Below are 25,528 nucleotides of genomic sequence, written 5' to 3' on the forward strand. Positions count from 1 at the left end.
TTGGGCGCTCAACCAACTGAGCCATCTAGGCGCCCCTAGGAGAATTCATTTTAAACGCCCAGATCAAGGTGTTGCAGTTTGAGATTTCATTCTTGGGTCTCTGCGTGCGTGCGTGTCTGTGTGTGCTCTGTGCTCTCGCGAATTCCAAGAAGGCATCTTCTTCAACACAAGTGTTACGAGGGTCTGGGAGTGTCGGTCATACAATGTGGGCACACAACATAATTTACTACAGCCTACCACATATCAGGTACAAGGGCTAGGACTTTGGTGAACTCGAGTGAAGATCCCATGCCCCTGAGGCTCCGTGGGACTTGAGGGGTCCCTGTGGTCTCTAACTGAGGGCCCCTCTGGGAAGATCCTGCAGGAACCTTTACCACCTTCTAGGCTGGGGAGAAATACATGTGTAGAAGGTGGTGACCAGCAGAGAGGAGAGCAGTGTGAATGTTGCTCCTTGTCGTTCTCAGCGTTGGAGTCCTTACAGAGATTTCATAAGAATGTGGTGTTAATCTCCACGCCTGCCATTGCAAGCTCAGAGTTTTTCACCGAATTCCTTTTAGGCAAGGAAGGGGGGTTGTGGCAGGTCCTTCACGGCCGTGGGGTGCAGTCGTGCGTGCTCAAGTCCTCCTGCAGACCAGAGGGGGTCCGTGCAGCCCCAGCTGCTGGGGATCTCTAAGGAGTCTGTTCCTTCGCAGGAGAGATATACAGTACGTTCCTGGGAATATACATGGAAACGTCACAAGGAGGTCAAGTGCCATAAATGAAGTAACCCCATGAACTCGGGGCACAAAGATAGTCCCATCTTTTCTGGAGTTGCTTCCTGCTTTATTTTTTTTTTTATGTTTATTTATTTATTTTGAGAGAGACGGTGAGAGCACCAGTAGGGAAGAGGCAGAGAGAGGGAGAGACGGAATCCCGAGCAGGCTCCGTGCTGTCAGCGCAGAGCCCAGTGTGGGGCGCGATCCCATGAACTGTGAGATCGTGACCTGAGCCGAAACCAAGAGTTGGATGCTTGACTGCTCGAACCACTCAGGTGTCCTGCCTCCTGCTTTGTTAATTGGGGTTTAGACTCTCCCTTTTGAAATCGCCACCTCTGTGTTGCGCAGGGTGGTGCAGAGGGCAGGAGGGGAACCAGTCTGTGACCTACCTCCAGGAGAGAGGGAACCGGGCTCCCATCAGTGCACCCCAGCTTCTCGCTGTCATTCAGTGTCCCGGCTGAAGGCCGGCCATGCTGGCACCGCAGCCAGTGGCTTCCCGTGACCCTAGAGATGGGGCCCGTCACCCGCTTTTCTGAAGGAAGCTGCCTTTTGTGATTCCATGATGAAGCCCTCTTATGAGGGAGATTTGCCGTGTGGTTCAGAGATGTCCACACCTATAGCTCTGGGGCCTGAGAGCCTATCCCATCGGGCCGCGAGACCTCCCATTCCCACCGGAGGGACCTCACCATCTCAGTGATCAGGGAAGCCTACTCCATGGGGGATCAGAGGTCACTGTCAGTGAGCCCCAGGGACCTACTGTTCCATCCCATCCCGGAGATGGCTCGTACTTCTGTTCCTCCTTGTCTGAAGCCTCAAGCTCTCAGCCTCAGAACCACAGAGTTTGTCATCTATGTGTACAAGCTTTTTAACTGTTAGCAAAAATCACTAATAATGATAATGATAATAATAATAATAATAGATCACACTTATTAAGTACTTCCTAAGTGCAGGCATTACTCTAAGTGCCTGACCACGAACAAACCCATGATAGTCCTCATGGCATCTCTACAAAGTAGGTATTATTTTTATATCCACTCATACACAGGAGGAGACTTAGGTAACCTGCCCAAGGTCACAGAGCTGAATTGAACCCCAGGCAGTCCACCCCCAGGCTCTGGAGTGCCAACGTTAAGCACTCTGCTACACCAGCCTGCCTCTTGGAAAGGAGCCTGAACGGTCTTGAGCTTTGTTAGGGGATGGGATAACACTACGGACGGTGGTTTAAGACATGGCTGCTTTTCCCTACCCGCAAACACATGACTGACTGGCAGGGGCGGTTGCCAGAACGTTCCCCTTTCAGACACCGTTACAGAAGCTGCAGGAGAGACCTCCTGAAGATTCACAGTCGGCCAGGGACAGAGATCAGGGAATAGCAGAGAAAGGACGAGGAGAAGCAGCTGAGGGAAGTCATGGAAATGAAGCCCTCTGTGGCACGGGCTTTCCACTTCAGTGGCCCAGGGGGTCCCCGGCACAGGGGAGGATCTGGCTTGATGCGGACGGACCCCGACAGCCGCGTTCCTGACTTGTGCCCACTTCAGTAGAAGATATCTGAGAACGACAGGCTCCAGGCACTCGAAGATCGAATATCCTTTCGTTATGAAGTGTGGATGCATTCGGCACACACATCAGAGGCCCTAGAAGGAGAGATTCCACTTCCCGTGTACAGGAACAGGAGGCATGGCCAGGAAATGAGGACCACGCTGCCCCCACCCCCGAAAAATCAGGCTGTGGTTCTGCGGCTCTCCCTGGCTTCATTCTGTCAGGGAACATGGTGCTTTGGGCTGAGGGCCTGTAGGATTAGGGGAGCATCCCCTAATCCCAGCTACCTGCCGTCTTCAGAGATAACCCTCTAGTCGTGCTCAGCAAAGACCCTCACAGCCAGGGCCAGGCCCCTGGGGCCTCTGGAGAGAGTTTTCCTTATCAGGCGTATCCCAGAGCCAGTGGAGACTGTCCAAAGGAAGTCATATGCGTCAGCAAGGAGTTCTAATACTTGAATTTGACTACTCGTTTTTTATACCAGGGTGTATGGTACCGAAGGCAATGCTGGAAGAGGGCAAAGGGAAAATACCTTCAAAAATGAGTCTATCATAATTGGGTGAGAGTGGTTTTGCAAGCATGAGCGCATTTTTCTGTGAGCGCAGATGGGGAGAAATGGTTAACTCTGCACCGTGGGGTCCCTGGTGGCTTTCTAGACGAGGCAACATTTTTTTTTTATTAAAAATTTTTTTTAACATTTATTTATTTTTGAGACAGAGAGAGACAGAGCATGAATGGAGGAGGGTCAGAGAGAGGGAGACAAAGAATCTGAAACCGGCTCCAGGCTCGGAGCCATCAGCCCAGAGCCCAACGCGGGGCTCAAACTCACGGACCTCGAGATCGTGACCTGAGCTGAAGTCGGACGCTTAACCGACTGAGCCACCCAGGCGCCCCTAGAAGAGGCAACATTTGATGTGACCCTCGAGAGACTCTTCATACCATGGGTCCTATGGATGGCTAATTTCTGGCGGTTTCCCCTTAGAGGTGTTCTTTGCTTTCTATTGTCGCGGCTCCTACCCCCGTCCATCGGCCATCACACCGGCCCTCCTAAAATGCCATGTTTTCTGTGCCAGTTCCCTCCGTGAATCCTTATTGCTTTTAATTCCCCTCACTTGCTTTCAGGGACCTCCGGAAACTGGTTAGACTTTTCCGTATGGAGCTCGTCACTTCTACCCTCACTGGACAAGTCCGTTCCCTGTCTCTCATAGCCACTAAATGTATTTCTGCTGTTTCTCTGTCGCTTTTGTAGTTTCCTGCGTGTTGTCCCGTTGACATCATGCCATCCCTTAAATCTCATCTGAAATATCGTTTTTCCATGATGCGTCATTTGCTAACTGTGGCTTTTTATAATGGTCACTCGCAGTAATTTATTTCCGGGCTGGAAATTTTGGCATCGGTTATATAACAGGATCCCCAAATTTACCTCCTAGTACAGCTAGTACAGCTTGGATATGAAGACAAAATAAAATTTTAAAATTTGCTTACAACAGAAATCGCATTTCCCCTAAGTCCCTACTCACTGGTTATCTGGGAAGAATTACCTAAATATATAATCCAAATTAAAGCTTGGTTCGGTCCTATTATATAAATCATCCCCTAGGTAATGGTTTATCTCTTTTGCATAAAAATGCTGTGTGTCTTAGGTAATCTCCCTGTCTTGGCATTTCTCCCTCAGTTGCCCATGAGAATGGTTTATGTATTTTCATAGCTTTAGGAGGGAGAAGAAATCTCTGTCTTTAGGATGGTCCTTGAATGGGTGCTAGTTGTTACCCGTTTTGTCCTCCTTCCTCTCCTTCTTCCTCTTCTCCTCCTAATCTCTGTCCTCCTCCTCCTTCTCCTTTTCTGTGCTTTTCAGTCTGGCTGCCTACTCCTGTTTGAGTCCAGTCTTCCCAATGTAGGATCTCTTCTTTACTTATTCCACTCAGTCAAGTTTTCATTTAACACTTGGACGACAATTTTATTGCTTTCATTGCAAAGCTGTACTTATGAATCTATAAATACAAACAATGCACCAGTGTATTTCATGCATGTGGATGCTACATCTCCAAGATTACAAGCTCTCTAAATGACAACGGTGGGTTATTGTTTTATGTTGTCCATGGTATGTAACGTATGCAAAACCCATAAAGTATACTTAATAAACGTGTTGTCTTAACTGATAGGGAGAAATGCTTCTTAGGGAAATCCCTAAGAATGTTTAGCATTCAAGCTTCCTAAAGGTCAGCTAAACTACTGAAGACACAAGAATCCCTACATTGTCTTGCACCAGGGCAGGGAACCCAGCTGAAGCCGACCAGACAGGCTTACTGTGGACACTGGAAGAATGCCAAGTAAAAGGAAGCATTTAATGTAAATCATCAATGTCTCCCAAGATTACCAGAAAGTGATATCATATAATGGAATGCTTGTTACGTTGGGAATCAGTCTCGGCCGTGTCATATTCTAGCTGTGTGTCTTTGGACTAGTGACCGAAGACTTCTTAGATCACAGTTGTCTCCATTTCTAAAATGAAGGAAGTGATAATTCTGACCCACCTCCGTCAAAGGGTGGTGGTAAAGAAAGAATGTGAGTGATGATCCCTGATAAACTAGAGAGCGCGATGCAGATACAAGGGTGTCTTTCTTCATCAGGATCGTCATTTGCCAGGAACGGAGGCCACTCTAATTAGCTCAAGAAAAATGGGATTCACTGGATGGATGTGTGGATATTTACTGGAATTTGGGTATCAGCACACCTTGAGGGCCTGGCCCCAGGAATCAGACAGTGAGAAACCCAGGTTATGTACTCCTGGTGAAATACCTGGTTTGTCAGCCTTCCTTCCTTCTTTCTTGTCTGCTGCATCCTTCTTTGCTGTGGGAACTGGCTGGCTTCACTTCAGCAGGCATCTCATGAAAGAGACGGCTAGCCCCGCCCCACAGCCATGGGAGTCCTCAGCTCTGGCTCTTCTGTTGCCATCCCAAATTCCTGGCCTGGACCAGGTGTTTGCCTCCGATAATCAGCTGTGGCCAAGGAGGCTGGGTCCCTTGTCCGAACCTGGTCACCCTTTCAGCAAGGACTAACTGTAGGCTGGCATCTTAGGCTGTCTGTTAATTAAGCCTTGTTAATTTTGGGAAACTTCATTGGTTTATGGTGTCGAAGGCAGTCAGGAGTCAGACAGCAAGAAATTTCAGTCCTTAAAGCATGCTTGCCACACAAGTGAGCCTAATGCAAGGGAAATCGTTTTCACTCTGCTCTCTTACATCCTTTGGCATGGGTTTCAAAGAGTCAGATACAGAGAAGACTGGCCGTGGTTAGGGAGAAGGGAGGCCATATAATTTTATCAGCTGATTATCTTCCCTGGGGCCAGCTAGAAAACACATTTCAAGAGAGAAAGGTCAACCGCGTCCAGTCTTCAGTTTGACTCTTCCATCCGTGTGACCTGTGTTTAGGTTTAATCTTGCTGAAACAGGAAAAATGTGGACACCCTACATTCCAGGATTTTGGAATGATTCACAGCAAACTAATACAACTAAGCCCAGGGGAAGTTTATTTATTATATTTTATTTATTCCCTACCTACTTCCAAAAAGGATTTGAAGCAGATTATGAAGGCCAAAGGCATAAACACCGTAAGACACAAAAGTCAAGTAGTAAAAAGGGGAGAAATGAAAGAAGTCATATTTTAAGATCCTGCCTGATAATTTATTAATAACTGTTTGTAGAAAAAATAAAGTTAGGTTTCTACCTTATACCGTCCATCAAAGGAAATTCCAGACGTAACAAAGAGTTAAATATCATTGCTAAACTAGAAAGGAACCAGAAACGTGCATTTCAGTATCTATCTGTTCTTAGGCGGGGGGTGGGAAGCATTTCTGAACTCATGAATGAGGGAAGAAGATGTAGAGGGAAATATTAATAGAACTGACTACATGAAACATAGAGTTTCTTGACTTACAAAGCACCAAAACCAAAATCAAATGGGAAAAATATTTCCAGCGTAAAATGATGGAGTTGATAACCTCATTAGGAAAGTTGATAGTTTTGTCTGTTAAAAATAATAAAAAGGCAAACATCCCACTAGATAAATGAAGGCGAGAAAACAAGAAATGTTTGAAGAATGGATACAAAAGGCAAATAAACATGAAAGCTATCAGACCTAAATAATGAGAGGAAATGCAAATTCAAGCAATGAAATGCTATTGAACACGGACGATTGGAAAATGTTTAGAAAATGATAATATCCAAGCTGAGAAGAGAGACAGAGAAAAAGGGAATTTATGGATCCTGGTGATAATAAGGAGGGAAATTCCTGGAGGGCAATTTGGCCATATTTTGAAAAGCTCATGAAACACACCCTTTTTCTCAGAAATTTTATTTCCAGAAGTTGGTTTCTGGGGAATCATCAAGGATTTGTGTAAAGATTTAGGTACAAGAAACTTTGTTATTTATGTTTTTTTTTTCCATAAAAACTATTTGTCAAAAGTTTTTATAAGGGCCATTGATTACTTTTGTAACAAGAAAAAAATATATAAAATAATGCCTTTCTGTGTCTGTTCTTTTTTAACTGGGAAATTAGTATAGGATTAGTTAATTCCCATCAATTGGGAAGTTTATGCTCAGCTTTGAAGATTAAAGTAACATTTTTTCAGCCAGCATCTGGCTTTGGAAATAGCAGATGGGAGGGATTAGTAATTAAGTAAAAAGATTTCTGAGTCATCAAGCCTTGCCCAGACACTTTTTACTATTATCATGAGAGCTCCCCGGAGCATTTACTTAGAATTTCCTTGCTGTTGTTGTAGACAGAAATTGAAAAGCCTGTGTTTATCTTTCCATCGTAGATCCATTTGAAGGCAGGCACCAGGTTCTAGAGAAGAGCAGTGACTGCCCACCCCTTGCCTCCTTCCCCCCAAAAGGGAAGAAAGGCACATGAATTAAACGACAATCACAACAAGCAGAAACAAAGAAACACAAATTCTCACAAAACACAAGGCTTTGGGGGCCAGTTAAAGTAAGGGCCAAGTAATCCTTCATGCTGAAATGGTTCTTGAGGGCACGGATGATAATTAATGTTCCCTATAAAGACCTTGAGTCACCTGGAAGAATTAAAAGCGTTACGCGTCCCTTGTTTCAAGAAGAAGATGACCGTGTAACGCGTTTAAAAACTTATACCCGAGGTGGTTAAAACAGAGCAAAATTTGGCATTTAAATATGATGGGCTTTAATTACTTGGGGGAAAAAATACCTGGGTGGAAGAGTGATCAGAATAAATATTGTCTTCATTATCACGGAGCTCCTAGTAGAACTCCACGGCTATAGATTCGGTCTTGAATTTGAAAGGACAATGGAAGAAATGACGGGACTCCAAGGTGAGAGGCACATGGTGGGATCTGGGCTCGTGAGACTTCTTGGAAACTTGTTCAGCCCCCTGTTGGCTTATCTCCCTGACTGATGTGCACGTGGCCTTTCTTCTCTGCTTCCAGGACTGCCCTCCTGATGCAGAAGACTTCAGAGCCCAGCAGTGCTCCGCCTACAATGACGTCCGGTATCAGGGGCGTTATTATGAATGGCTTCCACGATACAACGATCCTGCTGCCCCCTGCGCGCTCAAGTGTCACGCACGGGGACAGAACTTGGTAGTGGAGCTGGCACCCAAGGTACTGGATGGAACTCGCTGCAACACGGACTCTCTGGACATGTGTATCAGCGGTATTTGCCAGGTAAGCCACACCTGCTGCCAGGAGGGGCCACGCCCACTCTCAAGACGGAGACTCGTTTTCTTTACTTTTGTTCATGCAGGTGGAATAGTGTCTTTGATAATTTTCACGCAAAAAATATTTTAGAGAGGATTACTTGCCTTTAAATTATGTGGTACTTATTGAAAAGAGTGTAGACCTTGTCCACGTAGAATCAAAAGATTGCAATATATGACATCTTACAACTCCGCTAGGTCAGTGGTTTCTCCAACTAGAAAATGCCTCAGAATCACCCTGAAGAACTTGTTAAAACACAGGGTGCTGGGCCCCTGCCCAGAGTTTCTGAGCCAGTAGGTCTGGGCTGGAGCCTGATAATTTGCATTTCTAATAAGTTCACAGGGAGATGCTGATGATGCTGGTCCAGGGATCCCATGTTGAGAACCTTCACCTTGGAAGGGTAACCTCGGTAGGTTCTTAGAGCCTTTTAACTCATTGTTTTCTCAAAGTTAATTTATTGTCAGGGCACCTGGATGGCTCCGTCGGTTGAGCGTCCGACTTCAGCTCAGGTCATGATCTCACGGTCTGTGAGTTCAAGCCCCACGTCAGGCTCTGTGCTGACAGCTCAGAGCCTAGAGCCTGCTTCCCATTTTGTGTCTCCCTCTCTCTCTGCCCCTCCCCTGCTCATACTCTGTCTCTCTCTCTCTCTCTCTGTCAAAAATAAATAAACATTAAAAAAAATTTTTTTAAGTTAATTTATTGTCTTGGGTCTTTGGGAGCGTGATTTATCTCCTGCAAATTTAGCATGAATGCATTCCAGCAGGTTTTTCAGAGTAGAGTTTGCAAAGCTGTGATGCATGGAACTGACACCTATCCCCTCCTCAGCTTCCAGACTGTTCCCTTAATCTCTGGAAAAATATTTTCAAATAATGCACGTGTAGTATTCCATCTACCCTATTATGTTTGTAACAAAAACAGTATTAATAACAGCAAATGAGCAGCCTAACCACCCACCAAGTGTAGACACTACCAGCCCTCTCAGACATCACAGAGACCACCCATGATCTTGCTATTCAAAGTAGCTTCTCTTTCCTCCATCCGCTTATCTAGAAACTGGCCTCTGCAAAATTTGGAGTCATTCTTGATTCTCCTCTTCCAACACACGCATCTCATCCGTTGTCATTCTGCCTTCAATGTCTTGTTTTGAATCCGCCATCACTGCCTGCATGACTTCTTTCTTAGTCTAAGCCTCTGTCACCTCTGACCTCAGCCATCACCGGCCTTCTCTCCTGATCTCCCAGCTTCTACCACAGTCCCCCTCAGGTCCATTATCCACACAGCAGCCCAAGTGATTGCTTTGAAAGGTAAGACAGAGTTTCATTTTAAGAACTTGCCACTCACCGACTGAAATCCCTCAATGACTTATCATTGCATTGATGTTGAAATCCATGATCCTGGCTTGCCTTTTTGTTAGGGAGTACATTTATTTTCACGAGAGATGTTGGCCTGCGGTTTTCTTCTAACATCTTTGTCTGGTTTTGGCATTCATGGTAACGCTATCCACATAGGATGAGTTAAAAAATACTCTCTCTTCTTCTATTTTCTGGAAGAGATTGTAGAGATTTGGTATAATTTCTTTCTTAAATTCTTGGTGGAATTCACCAATAAACCCATCTGTGTCTGGTGCTTTTTGCTTTAGAAGGCTATTAATTATCGATTAAATATCTTTGATAGATAGAGACTCATTCAGATTGTCTTTTTCTCCTTGTGTGAGTTTTGGCTGATTGTGTCTTTCAAGGAATTGGTCCGTGTTATCTATGTTAACAAACTTGTAGGCAAAGAATTGTTTATAATATTTCTTTATTATCTTTTAATTTTTTTCAAGTTTAGTTTTTTATTCTGAGAGAGAAACAGAGAGAGCAAGTGGGGGAGGGGCAGAGAAAGGGGGAGACAGAATCCCAAGCAGGCTCTGTACTGTCAGTGCAAAGCCCGATGCGGGACTCGAACTCACAAACTGTGAGATCATGACCTGAGCTGAAATCAAGACTGGGATGCTTAACTGACTGAGCCACCCAAGCACCCCTCTTTATTATCTTTTCACTATCCATGAGATCTGTAGTGATGTCCCCTCTTACATTTCTTCCAAGAGTAATTTGTATCTTCTCTTTTTTCTTAGTTAGCCTTGTTAGAGATTTATGAATTTATTGATCTTTTTAAAAACCAACTTTTGGCTTCATTGATTTTCTTTATTGATTTCCTGTTTTCAATTTCACTGATTTCTGCCCCTAGTCTTTGTTATTTCTCTTCTTATGATTATTTTGGATTTAATTTGTTCTTCATCTAATTGCCTAAGGTGGAAGCTTAGATGACTGATTATAGATTTTTCTTTTTTTCTTATATATGCATGAAATGCTATAAATTTCCCTGTAAGCACTGCTTTTACTGTATCCCACATATTTTGATAAATATTAATTTCATTTTCCTCAAAATATCTTAAAATTTCTCTTGATGTCTCCTTTGACTCATGTTGTTTAGAAGTAAGTTGTTTAATATCCAAGTATTTTGGAATTTTCCAGCTGTATTTCTGATAATTGATTTCTAGTTTAATTCCAATGTGGTCTGAGAGTAGATGGTGTATGATTGCATTTCTTTTTTTTTTTTTAAGATTTGTTAAGGTGTGTTTTATGTTCCAGAATGTGGTCTGTCTTGATGAATGTTCCATGTGAACTTAAGAAGAATGTGTATCTTGTAGTTCTTAGAAATAGTCAAGAGATGGGGCACCTGGGTGGCTTAGTCGGTTGAGCGTCCGACTTCGGCTCAGGTCATGATCTCACGATCCATGAGTTCAAGCCCCGTGTCGGGCTCTGTGCTGACAGCTCGGAGCCTGGAGCCTGTTTCAGATTCTGTGTCTCCCTCTCTCTGACCCTCCCCCGTTCATGCTCTGTCTCCCTCTGTCTCAAAAATAAATAAACGTTAAAAAAATTTTAAAAAAAGAAAAAAAAAGAAATAGTCAAGAGATATCAATTATATCCAGTTCTTTTGATGATGCTGTTGAGTTCAACTGTGTTTTTACTGATTTCTCCCTGCTGGATCTGTGCATTTCAAATAGAGGGGTGTTGAATTCTCCTTACTCTAGTAGTGGATTCATCTATTTTTCCTTGCTGTTCTATCAGTTTTGCCTCATTTTTTTTTTTTTTTGACATTCTCTTGTTAGGCACGTACACATTAAGGATTGTTAATGTCTTATTGGAGTATTGATCCCTTTATCATTACATGAATGCCCCTCTTAAAGCTGATAACTTCCCTTGCTCTGAAGTCTGCTCTGTCTGAAATTAATATTCTTTTTCCTGTTTTATTTTGTTTAATGTTAGAATGCCCTATCACTTGCCATCCTTTTACTTTTAATTTATTTATGTCTTCAGAAGAGGGTTCTTGTAGACATTGGATAATTGGATCTTGTTTTTTCGATCCACTCTGACAGTCTTTGCTTTTAATTGGTACATTTAGATCCGTGATGTTTAAAGTGATTATTAATATGGTTGGATTAATATATACCATGTCTGTTCCTGTTTTCTATTTGTTACTCCTGTTCTGTATTTCTATTTTTCCTCCACTGTTTTTCTTCATTTTACAGTTTTTGTTTTAAATTTTATTTTAGAGAGAGTGTGTGTGTGAGTGGGGGAGACAGGCAGAGGGAGACAGAGAGAGAATCCGACATGGGGCTCAGTCTCACGACTGTGAGATCATGACCTGAGCCGAAATCAAGAGTCAGACGCTCATCTGACTGAAACACCCAGGAACCCCATGCGTTTTGCAGTTTTAAATGAGCATTTTATGATTGAATTTTCTTTCCTTATTTGATACATCAGTTATAATTCTTTTTTTAGTAGTTACCCTATAGATTGTAGTATATATTTACAACTAATCCAAATTTACTTTCAAATAACACTTGACTTCTTCACTATAACCAAAAAATTCTGATTCCTCCCTGCATCCCTTTTATCACTGCTGTCATTCATTTCACTAATGCATAAACATAAACATACACACACACACACACACACACACACACACACACACACACACACACATATAAGCATACACAATTGAGCGCATTGTTGCTGTTACCATTTTGATAAACCGTCATCTTTTAGACCTATTAAGAATGAGAAAAACTAATGTTTTTATTTTACTTGCCTTTATGCATTCTCTGATGCACTTCCTTTCTTTATATAGATCCAATATTCTGACCTATATCATTTTCATACTCTGAAGAACTAGGTCTGCCAGCAAAAAAAATTCCCTCAGTTTTTGTTTGCCCGAGGAAGTCTTTATTTCTCTTTCACTTTTAAAGGATAATTTCCTAGGGTACAGAATTCCAGGTGGGTGTTTTTATTCTCTCAGCACTTGAAGTCTGTCCCTGCACTGTCTTCGTGCTCGCATGTTTTCTAAGGGTAAGTCAGATGTAGTTCTTATCTTTGCTCCTCTGTAGGTAAGGTGTTTTATTCCCTCTGGCTTCTTTCGAGACTTTTTCTTTATCTTTGATTTTTTTTGCAATTTGAATACGCTATGCCTATGTGTAGTCTTCTTTTGGCAGTTGTCTTTCTGGGTGTGCTTTGAGCCTCCCGGAACCATGATTTTGTGTCTGACATTACTTTGGGGGAAATTCTCAGTCATTATTGCTTGAAATACGTCTTCTATTCCTTTCTCTCTGCTCCTTCTGGTATTCCCACTATGCTCATGCCACCCTTTTGTAGTTGTCCCACAGTCCTTGGATGCTCTGGTTTTTATTTTTTCAGTCTTTTTTCTTCTTGCTTTTTTATCTGGGACGCTTCTACTGACCTCTCCTCTAGCTCAGAAACTCCACTCTTCTCCCTTTTGTGCTGCTTTTCCAATTCTGCCAAAGGGGCAGAAAGTTCCTACACATGCTGTCCCTACCTCCTTCTACCTTTGCTCCTGGCTGCTCTTATTATCTTCATGGTATCAGCTTAATATCACTTCCTTAAGAGGTCAACAGGGATTACTCTACCTAAATTAGTCCTCCTTTTCTATTCTGATACCTTTTTTTTCTATTTTTTTTTTAATGTTTATTTTTGAGACAGAGAGAGACAGAGCATGAACAGGGGAGGGGCAGAGAGAGAGGGAGACACAGAATCAGAAGCAGGCTCCAGGCTCCGAGCCGTCAGCCCAGAGCCCGACGCGGGGCTCGAACTCACGGACCACGAGATCGTGACCTGAGCCGAAGTCGGACGCTTAACCGACCGAGCCACCCAGGCGCCCCTATTTTGATACCTTTTAATTGCACTGATACTGTTCCATAAGTACACATTTATTTGTGTGGTCATTTTGATCATGACATTCTTCCACACCAGAATGTAAGTCCTTTGAGGACGGGAATCACACGTATCGTGCTTTCTGCCATGCCCCACAGTGCCTACGCTGTCTGGCCTCTGCCTACCCTGCTGAATGAACGAGTCTTATCCACGTGCAAATTCAGAGGTCATTCATATATCTTGGTCTCTCTCCTTTATTTCTCTCTCAATTTTCAATCCTGCATTTCTAGCTCAGTTTGAAGTCCATTCTTGGAGATTCCACAGATTCCTTCAGTTCAGATGCCCCCTCCTCTGCTCCACATGAACTAGTATTGTTCTTCCCAGATCTGCTAATTATTCTTTTTTTTTTTTTAATTTTTTTTTTAACGTTTATTTATTTTTGAGACAGGGAGAGACAGAGCATGAACGGGGGAGGGTCAGAGAGAGAGGGAGACACAGAATCTGAAACAGGCTCCAGGCTCTGAGCTGCCAGCACAGAGCCCGATGCGGGGCTCGAACCCACGGACCGCGAGATCATGACCCGAGCTGAAGTCGGCCGCTTAACCGACTGAGCCACCCAGGCGCCCCAAGAATTATGCTTTTTCATTCTCCAAGTTTTTGACAATGAGTATGTGTTGCTTTCATAATTAAAAAGAATTGTTATTAAAAGTAATTTAGCTTGAGCTGAAGAATACTCTGGGCAAGGTAATGTTTTGACATTGAGGTCTTGAAAAGTTGAGCAGTAGTTATGTAAACCGAGGTGAGAAAGGGAATCACAAGCAGAGTGAATAGCACTGGAGAGATATAATAGTAGGTATATTTAAGGACCAGTGACTCATTCTGTAGAGTTGAGGTGGAAAATACCTGTGCAACAATGCTAAAAGTTGAGGTTATGGCCATCGGTGGAAACCAGTCATTAACCTTCTGAAAGTTACAATAGGAGTCAACGAAGAATCTTACAAGGAGTAGCTCAGTTGGGATTGTCTTTAGAAAGGTCACTCAAGTGGCCATATGGCAGATTGTTTGGAGAGGGCACGGTCTGGCCAAACAACAGGAGGTCAAGTGTGGGATGACCAGAGCTTAGGGTAATCCAGAGGGAGGCTGAATGGAGAAGATACGGCGAATTGTAAAGACTAATGAAGGAATCTTTTCGGACTGGGTGTGTTACTGGATGTGGGGAATGAGAGGGAAGCTTAGCAAGATGTCTGGATTTCTGACAGGATGACGAAGTAGATGATGAGGCCATTCCTCCAGACAGAAAATATCGGGTGATATATGAATTTAGAGCTTAGGAGAGAATTCCAAACGAGAAACATAGATCTGGGAGTCTGTGGGTCACAGGGTTAAAGCTCATGTATGTCCTTGGAGTCTGAATAAGAGAAGCAGGTTTCCAGTGATGGAGTCCTGGCCCCTTCATTTTAGGAGGAAGGCTTGGAAGGGGTACACTTGATGGGGCAGAATTTCTTTGTAAGTTTTGGGTGGTTGAGTGGTTAAGAAGAAAAGTGAGCAGCGTCCAATACCTCAGAGATATCAAGAGAGATAAGGACAGAGAGATGATTGCTTCATTTGGACCAGACAGATACATACTGGTGATCTCAGCTTGGGGGAAGGGGGGGTCTCAGTGACACGGTTGGAGTCGACGCTGGTGGCAGAATGTGCTCATTTACTGTGGCCGCTTACTATAGCTGAGCCTTGGTCTTTTCAGTATGAAAGAGGAGGTATTATTCTCGATGTAGGTCCTATTTTAAACTCGTTCCTTCACAAACACATTCCAGGAGCCCAGCCCAGAAACAGTCAGGCAGGAGGCCTGCAGTCAGCACGGGCTGCCTCTCCCTGCCTACCCCCTCGGCCTCACTGACCAAGGCCCCCTCTTCATATTCATTGTCTCAGATGCATAGTTTGCTCCAGTGATTTCCAAGGCTTGTAGGGGCTTGCAGGAGAAATGTGATTTTCGACACCGAATTAGTTCATCTTCAAAGTGTGCTTCCCATCACGTTTTTGTGATGCTGATGGGGAAGCTGCTTCCTCAGGATACCCTGGTTGCCGAAAGCTGAGTGCTCTTTCGGCAAGGCTATTTGGAAGAAAAGGATTGTATGCGGTCTCTTCAGAAGTGACTGAGACACTCTCAGGAGAATTCAGATCTTTCCCTCAACAGGATAAAGTCGACCTGCATTCCCTTTCTTGGACGATGTGGCCGTGGCCTTCCGTGATAGCTAGGACCAGAGAGAAGAAACTGTGTGTGTGATTCGTGCCGCTTGCCTGAGGATAAGCAGACTGAGCCCTGATGTTTCCTTGGCACGGACTACAAATAACCTGTGCGAGAGTGTTTACGGCGGGCTCATTTAAATGAGCACATCGCTGTGCTCCTGGGAACAACCTGTTGGGAATCTGAGCCCCACAGACAGCGGGAGACAACTACGCTCCCTGAGCGAAATTACCTTCTGTTTTGCAGGCCTGAATTTTATGGGAAACGGGACCTGGTTCCGACCAGTCTGACTTACCGTTCATGTTTATTGAATTCCCTGACAGCTGGGTGGATGAAGAAAGCACTTGTACTTAACAGTGAAACTAATAGCCACGAACATTCACTGGGTTTCTTGATAGGCATCGTCTAAAGCACTTGGCTGTGTCAGCTCGTCACACGTGTGAGGCGGGTAGTCATTAGCCCCACTTGGTTCGCGAGGAAACTGGGTGTAAGGGGGCTAAGGAACTTCCCCCGTAGTTGCATAGCTAGTTCCCCTCTAGTTGCATAGCTAGAAATGGGAATAGCTAGACTTGGACCCATGCACCGAATTCCAGAATCTGTTTCCTTAACCGTCGCACTATACTGGTGGTATTCGTACTTTTTGTATTGCCCGAAGTATAGCTGAAGTTTATAACTGGAAATAAGATGTGGTCTGGTAAAGGATGGCCGGCACAACAGGGGCTTATGTGCAGACAGCAGTCCCGTGTAGACAGACTCAAGTATCTCCACACCTGTCCCAGACAGAAAGTAATTGGGTGGAGTCATGCTGAGCACGAGGGCTGTTGAGACCTGGAGAATTGCTCCTTGTGAAGGGGGCAGCTACGTATAAACACACCAGAGTCTGTTTGTCAACAGGAGCCAGAAATCTGGATTAAAAAAAAATTTTTTTTGAATGTTTTTATTTATTTTTGAGAGAGAACAAGACAGGGACAGAGAGAGAGGGAGACGCAGAATCCGAAGCAGGCTCCAGGCTCTGAGCTGTCAGCACAGAGCCCTACGTGGGCCTCGAACTCACGGACCGTGAGATCGTGACCTGAGCCGAAGTCAGACGCTTAACCAACTGAACCACCCACACCCCCCTAGAAATCTGGATTTTAGTGTGAAATGTCCAATTTGAAATAACACCTTGCTGTTAATGACCTTCCTGTGTCCATTAACGGTTAAATTGTAAAGACCTTCCTCTTTACAACACTGGCTAGGCTTTCCTGCAGTAACTAACAGCCGCCAAAGCTGAGTGTCTTACAACAATGGAAGATGACTTCTTGTTAATGCTCCCTGTCTGACACAGGGTCCACGGGGGTCTCTGCTCTTGGAACGTCCCAGTGATCAGACTGAGGGGGGGCTCTATTAGAACACAGGTGTTACATAATAACTATAGTAGTAAGAAGGGGAGCATGTGACTCATTCACTGACCCTTAAAGCTTCTCACAGAAGTGACACCAGCACTTAGACTCCTATTTGATTGGCCCAAGACAGTCAAGACCACACTCACCTTCTAAGGGGGTGGGAAGTACTGTCTTCCATGGGCTGAAGGAGAAGTCCCATATTTTAGAATATCTCTAATGACTACCGTAGCTCCATACACTCTGGTTTTCTAGGCAGGAATCTAGAAGTTTTTCTAAGGTAGAATCCACTTGTTGGGGATCTCAAACAGAAGTTGACTCAAAAAATTGGCCCTTGAAAGGGGCGCCTGGGTGGCTCAGTCGGTTAAGCATCCGACTTCGGCTCAGGTCACGATCTCACGGTCCGTGAGTTCGAGCCCCGCGTCGGGCTCTGGGCTGACGGCTCGGAGCCTGGAGCCTGCTTCCGATTCTGTGTCTCCCTCTCTCTCTGCCCCTCCCCCGTTCATGCTCTGTCTCTCTCTGTCTCAAAAATAAATAAACGTTAAAAAAAATTAAAAAAAAAATTGGCCCTTGAAAGAGTAAATTAGACTTACCTAAAAAGATTCAGATGTGGTTTCATATGGAGGAATGCCGCTTAATTCCAATACTATCTTCTTTTAGTTGGTTAGGAAGTCGTATGCAGAAACTGTGAAATAATCCTTAGCTGAAGTGATGATTTATGGAGGAGAATTTCTCCCCGGAAGCGCTGCTCATATACTTTAAATATTTGTTTAAATCAGATATCTTGTGTAATTTGTCTCATTAACTGCACTGTAGGATATGAATCTTGTCTTGTTAAATTATTCCCCGTGGTGCCTGGCTCTACAAAAGTTGGTTATTTAATAGATGTTAATTTATTGATATGTTTTCTCAGTTAGTGGTTTTTAAATCATTATGATTAGAGGTCTTGACCTCAGGAGATGTCACCGAGGTTGAAAACACCCCAGGCAGTTTTTCAAAAGTTGCTTATTATTGGTTCGGATGAGATCTGAGAGCCCAAATTTAGTAGTCCCTTACTTTTTTCTTTTTTTTCTTAAAATAATTTTGTTTTTAAAATTTTTGAGAGAGACAGTGTGAGCAGAGGAGGGGCAGAGAGAGAGCGAGATCCAGAATCCAAAGCAGGCTCCAGGCTCTGAGCTGTCAGCACAGAGGCCTACGCGGGGCTTGAACTCACAAACCACGAGATCATGACCTGAACCGAAGTCGGACGCTTAACGGACTGAGCCACCCAGGTGCCCCAGTAGTCCCTTACTTTCAGGGGCAGTTCTGACTTATACCCCATGAATCATAAGGCAACCAGACTTTCTTTTCAGGTATTTTTTTTTCTGTGATGTTTTCACATGCTTTTTTTTTGGCTGTAAGTTTTGGATGAACTGTCACTTGAAAGAAAATTTTAAAACAAATGTAAGTGCTCAGGGAGGTACTTGCTTGCCTAAGATCTTACAAGGCGCTAAACACTCTTCAAAATAAGCCCATCCTAGCTCCTAAACCCACACCCTTTCTGGATGACCAGATAGAGAGTGGTGGTCATTCTCATGAAATGCAGGGTGCTCAGGGACATGAATTGTGAGGACAGAGCTTGGCTCGGAAACAGTGTTTCTGTAACTTCATGGTAGAATTATTCCCCTTGGAGAACGTTGCACGAACACAAGTTACTCATTGATTGAATCCCAACCACGCAAGTGCGTTTCCAAAATCAATCACCCTTAATTCGTTCCACATGTACTCGTAAATATTCATATAATTGCCAGTGTGACTCGTTCTTTGTGGTCCGTCTGCCGGTGTAAAGATGGGGAAGGTGTGGCGTGGTGTGAAGATTCTGGGATCAGTCGACCTGGTTTTCAGGCTCTTCCTGATGATGCTATTTACCAGCTGTGTGATACCGAAAGGCCAGTTGACCTCAGTAACATTCAGATGCCTTATTTGGAAAATAGAGGTAGAAGACATCACCCGAGTCATCAGGTTGCTGTCAAGATTTAATGAAATAATACGCGTATGGTGCTTGGCACGATGCCGGACATGTGGCAGGCATTCGATAAAAATCAAATATTACCATCATTCTTTCATTATTAGCTTGAGAAAACCATCTAATCAGGATGAGAGGATCTCAAAAGTCTTTGGAGTTAGCTACTCCTCAGATAATTTAATCCCCGCACCGGTTTTCCCATCCTGCCTAGCTCCCGGTTGAATACCTGTTCTTGGAGAACCCTGGCTTCTCAAACTTTCCGATATCGAACTAAACTTAGGCTTAAACCTGTAGCTCTCACCGTTTGGAAACACAAAGAACAGATGTAAACCCTTGCCTCATGACAGCCCTTTGTGAATTTAAAAATATCTTTAATCATGGGCTTTTCCTTAAACTTCCTTGGAACTTTTCCTACCTCTCCCTGAAACTTTTATTTGATCTTTCTCCTTCCCTTCAGCACCGAAACTTTGGAAGGAATCATCCATAGGTGTGGTTTCAACTCGCTCCAGGTTTATTTTGTCTTCAACACCTTGGATAAGTGTCTGATTCAGCAGCTCCCCATGCTGGCGGCAGGGGGTGTGGGGGGCGACATGCCCAGGAGTCAAAACGAAATGAAAACCAGAGAAATGATAGAAGGGACCCTTTTTTATTGAGCCTTTTGAAATGTTCTAATCCCTGTACTGAGAGTTTGTACATACATTTTCTCATTGTATCCTTACCAGACCCTATGTGAAGTATGTATTATTATTTGTATATTACTACTCATTTATTTTTTTTTAATTTTTTTTAATGTTTATTTATTTTTGAGACAGAGAGAGACAGAGCACGAACGGGGGAGGGTCAGAGAGAGAGGGAGACACAGAATCTGAAACAGGCTCCAGGCCCTGAGCGGTCAGCACAGAGCCCGACGCGGGGCTCGAACTCACAGACCGCGAGATCGTGACCTGAGCCGAAGTCGGCCGCTTAACCGACTGAGCCACCCAGGCGCCCTGACTACTCATTTATTTTTTATTTTTATTTTTTTATTCTTGAGAGAAAGAGAGGGAGGGGCAGAGAGAGAGAGGGAGAGAGAGCAATTCCTAAGCAGGCTCCACACTCAGCACAGAGCCTGATGTAGGGCTCGATCCCATGACCCTGGGGATCATGACCTGAGCTGAAATCAAAAGTCAGACGTTCAAATGACTGAGCCACCCAGACGTCCCTCTTATCTCTATATTACTCTTGAGGGAAATGGGTCTCTTGAGAGTTTGAATTGTTGGTCATCCCGCATCTTGAAAGCATTGGTGGGGCTGGGCAGGGAGCTGTCTGCCTCCAGAGCCCCTGGTAAACACCAGGTATAGAAATACAAATAAAGTTGAGTGAGTGTAAGGAGGGTAGAGATAAAATCTCTCACTAGGTAATATCAGCCGGCACATACTATGTAGAAGATGTATTTGTAAAATAAAAAGAAACGTGGCATAGCCCTTCGCCTCATATACAGAAGCTCACAATCGGGTAAAGCCCCACACATGCACGCACACACAAATTGCTCACAAAAATAATAAGTCACAATTATGAGTAAGGACTAAAAGGTAGCAGTATAGGCATATGCGGTGAAACATCTCCCATTCATTCCTTTCTTGCATTTAAAAATGGTTTATAGGGGCGCCTGGGTGGCTCGGTCAGTTAAGCCTCTGACTTCGGCTCAGGTCATGATCTCAAGGTGTGTTGAGTTCAAGCCCAGTGTCGGGCTCTGTGCTGACAGCTCAGAGCCTGGAGCCCGCTTCAGGTTCTGTCTCCCCTGCTCTCTCTGCCTCTCCCATGCTCACACTCTGTCTCTCTCCCTCAAAAATAAAGAAACATTAAAACAAATAAATAAAAATGGTTTATAAAGATACGCACGTAGGTATAACGGCAGAGGAAGGACCCAAGGTGTGGGTATAAGTAACGATAAACAGAAGGAGATGTAAAGATATACAATAGAGCGATGGGTATGTATTGATGTTGAGATAGTGTGGAAACGGAGATAAGAACAAAGAAAAAAGTGTTTAAAGCAAAATGGTGGCCCAGAAGGATATAGCGGACTTCAGGATGGCAGTCGTTTTGGGGAGAAAAGGAGAGAAAAGGACCAGAATAGGGTCAGAGGAGAGAGGGGAGGGGTGGGGAGCCGGGTACCCAGCGGAAACAGTATCTCTAGCGTTCCGTTCAGTTTATATACGTACAAGTCTATGACTCAAATTAAAAATATACATTAAAAAAATGAGTAACAATGTGCAGGGAGGGGCCGCGTCGGTTCCCCCCTTTCCATTAGATGGGGGGCGCGTAAGAGCCCCCCCCCCCACCCCCCCAAGCGGTATCCTGCAAGGCTTTATGGCTTGCACAGTTTGCAAACTCTGTCCTCGTGGAAGAGAGCCCCCTCCTGAATCCAGGAAGGCTCCCACCGGGTGGATGCTTCTGGAAGTGTCTAGAGCTGCAGCCCCGCGTTCTCACGCTCCCGTCGCCCGCTTCTGTCCGCAGGCGGTGGGCTGCGACCGGCACCTGGGGAGCGGCGCCCGCGAGGACAGCTGCGGCGTGTGCGCCGGCAATGGCTCCACCTGCAGGCTCGTGCGGGGACAGTCCAAGGCGCACGTTTCTCCGGAGAAAAGTAGGTCTGACCCCCCGCGCCGCTGCACCGCCCCTTGCCGGACACCTTTGCCCATCGCTGAGCTGCTTCGGCGGAGAGCGCTTCCGACCCGCGCTCCGCAAGTCCCATTTCTCCCGGAAGGTGTCTGTCACATTCTCGGTTCCGTGAACTTCTCTGAGACCCCCGTTTCTTTGAATCTTTACCGAGACAGGTTTTTGGTTTTTTTTAAAGATTTGCCATTGTTTTAAGGTAAAGCATGAAGTAGTAATTTTTTTATTTGCCTCCCGTGCTTGCTAACAAGGTAGAGAACACCGCCTTGTATTTCTTACCCCATCTTTCCAGACCCTCTCCTCTTTCGGTGAACCACAAAAGTCACCTGTGCGTTTTTCCGGTTGGATGTTGGTCTTTTCCGCCAGCGTTTGTTACGTCACGAGTATGAACCGCTTGCCTGTTAACTTTCAGTTTTTTGGTGATACCTATTTTATTTTATTTCTATATTAGATGTAATTTATTGTCACATTGGTTTCCGTACAACACCCAGTGCTCATCCCAGCAGGTGCCCTCCTCCGTGCCCATCACGCGCTTCCGTGACACCTATTTTAAATATTGGCTTCGGTTTGTCGTTTGGCTTTCAATATTGTTTGTGTTTTTAGGATCGATAGTTTCTAAGTTTTACGTCCTCAGAAATTTTCATCTTTTTTTTTTTTTTTTTTTTTTTTTTTAATCTCAGTGATGTCTGCCTTTTGTAATCCCACGACTTGGGGGTCAGTAAGCATTTTGGGTAAAGGGCCAGGTAGGGTTTTAGGGCTCGGCAGGGCGTATATGTTCTGTCTCAACCCCCACGCCCAGACAATGCCTAAGCACAGAGCATGGCTGTGTTCCAATAAAGCTTTATGTGCAGGGGTATCAGTTCAAGCTAGACTTGCTGTAGAAGTCAGCCGTGGAAACTGGGCGTGGCGAGGAGTACCCCAAGGCCCAAAGACGACCGTGGCAGCAAGCGACAGTGATGGGAAAGGGCCCGAGGCCGAGTGGCCTGCCACCTGTTACTGACTGCGGGAGGCGGGGAAGCCGGCGCCTTGAAGGAGGTGCGGCTGGTGACCCACGGGCCAGTCTGTTACATCCCTGCCTCCTTAGCGTGCATCCCGGCAGAGAAGAGGTTCCGCCAGACAAGCTGGTGCCGAAGCAAGTGAAAGCTTTGAGGGTGGAGGCCACTCTTCTGATGCCAGAGAAACGCTAAAGCCGGACTGCTCGGCCGGTGTGCATCTAGGGACCTCAGCCCTGAACGTACTAGCAAGGACCCTTCCCAGAATACCACGTGCAAGAATTGCTGGTCGCCCTGGACAGCCCCCATCGTGGGTGCCGTTATCCTAGGTTTCCTGCATCTTATTACAGGTCAGAAAGCAGACCCTCTGGAGGGGACCTTGTTGAAGTCTGGAGGGGTAACCCTCCCACCCCCCCTCAGCTGTGACTGTTTCGGAGGCTGCAGTGATGTCCTCCTCTCAGATCCTGCTGGGTGTGTTCTTCCTGCTTTGGCACCCACGTGGTGGGACAGCCATCCAGCCCAGGCCTGGGGCCACGCCCTCCACCTCCCAGAGCACCTGCTCACTGTTTTGTGTCCTCCCCAGCGTTTCCTAGCTTCTAGTTTCCATGAGCACCTTTATGTTGCAAAACCTTCTTTTTTTAAATTTTTGAGAGAGAGAGAGCATGCACACACAAGTGGTGGAGGGGCAGAGAGAGAGGGAGAGAGAAAATCCCAAGCAGGCTCCGTGCTGTCAGCGCAGAGCCCAACACGGGGCTGGATCTCATGACCCCTGAGATCACGTCCTGAACTGAAATCAAGAGTCAGATGCTCAAGCGACTGAACCACTCAGGTGCCCCTCAAAATCTTCTTTTATAATTACAGTCCTTATGTCCTAGTGACATTATCCTTTGGTAAAAAGGCTTGCTTTTCAATACTTTGAATGCACATTAGACATTCATAATAAAGCAGCACACTTTGGTTTTGAAGCTTTTCTTTTTCCATTTTTAAGTAAATCTATATTTGTATAATGGATAATATAGATAATAGATATATTTATTTCTGACCCAAAAAACTAGACTTGTTATACATTCAGGAGATTAAGTGTCATCTGTCTGGTATTTAAGCAATGTCTAAACATCTAAAAGAAATATATAAGCATATATCCAAATATATAGAAAAAAATGAAAATGAAATCAAAATGGCTTATAAAAAATTAGTTAAACTCAAAACAATGTAGTAATGGAGGGGAAAAATACAAGGCATGCAGAAATTTTATTTATTTTTATTTTTACTTTAAGTTTATTTATTTATTTTGAGAGAGAGAGAATCCCAAGCGGGCTCTCTACTGGCAGCACGGAGCCTGATGTGGGGCTCGAACTCACGAACCATGAGATCATGACCTGAGCCAAAATCAAGAGTTGGACACTTAACCAGCTGAGCCACCCAGGTGCCCCCAAGGCATACAGAAATTAAAAAAAAAAAAAAAGAGCAAACAGACCTTATTTACAAAAATAGGCAGCAGGCTGAATTTGACCCCCAGATTGTAATTTGTAAACCGCTGCCTTAAAAGGAAAAAATCTATTCCTGTGTATTTTCTGCCAGCACCCCTATGGTTCTGTTTTCCTCACGTAAAACCTTCCGTTCATTTGAATTTATTTTGATGTAACTTATGATATAGGGAGTTTACTTGTTCTCTCCAGGTGGGAGAACACCATGGGAGGGTGTAGGGTGGGGAAGGTTTTCCAGGTGGAGGAAACCCAAAGTTGGTGCCATGATGCTCACAAAAAGCCTAGGCGTTCTTGAGAAACTGTTAACATGTTGCTCAGGCCTGAATCCTGTTCCGCACTGGACGGGATGAAGGAGGAGACAGATGGCATTCAGGAGGCAATCATAAGGGCCTTCCTTGTCGTGCTGCACACATCACTTAGGTGGAAGTTAGGCAGGGGAGTGATGTGGTTAGATTTGTGTTTTAATAAAATAATCTTAGCAGCATGTCGAGGCTGGACTACCTGTGAGGGGAGCCTGGAGGCAAGGAGTCCCATCTGGGAAGCTTTTTGTAAATGCTTCAAAACTACTTTTTGTAAATAGAGGGTGTTTGAGATAATGAGGCCTTAGTCCAAGGAAGTGTGATGGGAGGCAGACAAGAGAGATCTTTAGGACATAGAATTTGCAGAGTCCGATAATCCTTGGAATGAAGACCACAAGAGAAAAGAAGAAGCGAGGCTGATTCCAGCTCCCAGCCTGAGTGGAAGGGTGGATATGCTCGCTGTTCACTTGGGTGAGGGATTCACGCAGAGGAGTTACATACCGACAGTAAAGCTCACCTCCTCGGATTTTCCTTCTCTTGGGAGATTTGGCCCCATGAGTATTAAATATGTCAGAATCTTTCTGGTACCTTCAAAGAGATGTTGATTGTATTTTGTTTGGGGTTAAAGGATTGATCTGAAATGCACCAGTCCAGGGGCATCTGGGTGGCTCAGTCGGTTGGGTGTCCAACTTTGGCTCAGGTCATGATCTCGTAGTTCACGGGTTCAAGCCCCACATTGGGCTCTGTGCTGACAGCTCAGAGCCTGGAGCCTGCTTTGGATTCTGTGTCTCCCTCTCTCTCTGCCTGCCTCTCCCACCCCTGCCCTGCACTCGTCTTCTGTGTCTCAAAAATGAATAAACGTTAAAAAAAAAACTAAAAAATGAAATACGCCAGTCCTTTGTTGTCTGGTAGCAAAATCCCCTTATTGGTGGTAAATAAATTAGGTAAGTCCACCCAAAGAGAGTGTATAGACTATATCCCGAGGCTAAGAATTGCATCCTGGGGAGCACCTGAGGTCAAGGCGTTTAGCCAGGAAAGAACTTTAAAGGAACCTGAATGAGAGAAGATAGAAAGAATAGGTAAATGCAGGACTTCGCAAAAGCAGTATCACGGACGCCAAAGGACTGAGTATCTCCAAAAAGGAGGTGACGGTCAACCATGTTAACTGCTGCTGTGATACCAACTGGAATAGGAGTCCAACATGTGCTCTTTGGCAATTCAAAGACCACCCGTG

General features: G+C 44.8%; 1 protein-coding gene across 1 annotated transcript in view; it reads left to right on the plus strand.

Moving 5' to 3' along the window:
• Positions 1–25,528, plus strand: part of ADAMTSL3 (ADAMTS like 3) — a 349,469-nt gene that overhangs the window by 135,569 nt on the left and 188,372 nt on the right. The window contains 2 exon segments of the mRNA XM_049614336.1: positions 7,750–7,986; positions 21,361–21,487. Coding sequence (XP_049470293.1) covers positions 7,750–7,986; positions 21,361–21,487 — 364 coding nt within the window.

This window comes from Panthera uncia (genome assembly GCF_023721935.1).
Source record: "Panthera uncia isolate 11264 chromosome B3 unlocalized genomic scaffold, Puncia_PCG_1.0 HiC_scaffold_2, whole genome shotgun sequence".
In the NCBI taxonomy this organism is placed as follows: Eukaryota; Metazoa; Chordata; class Mammalia; order Carnivora; family Felidae; genus Panthera; species Panthera uncia.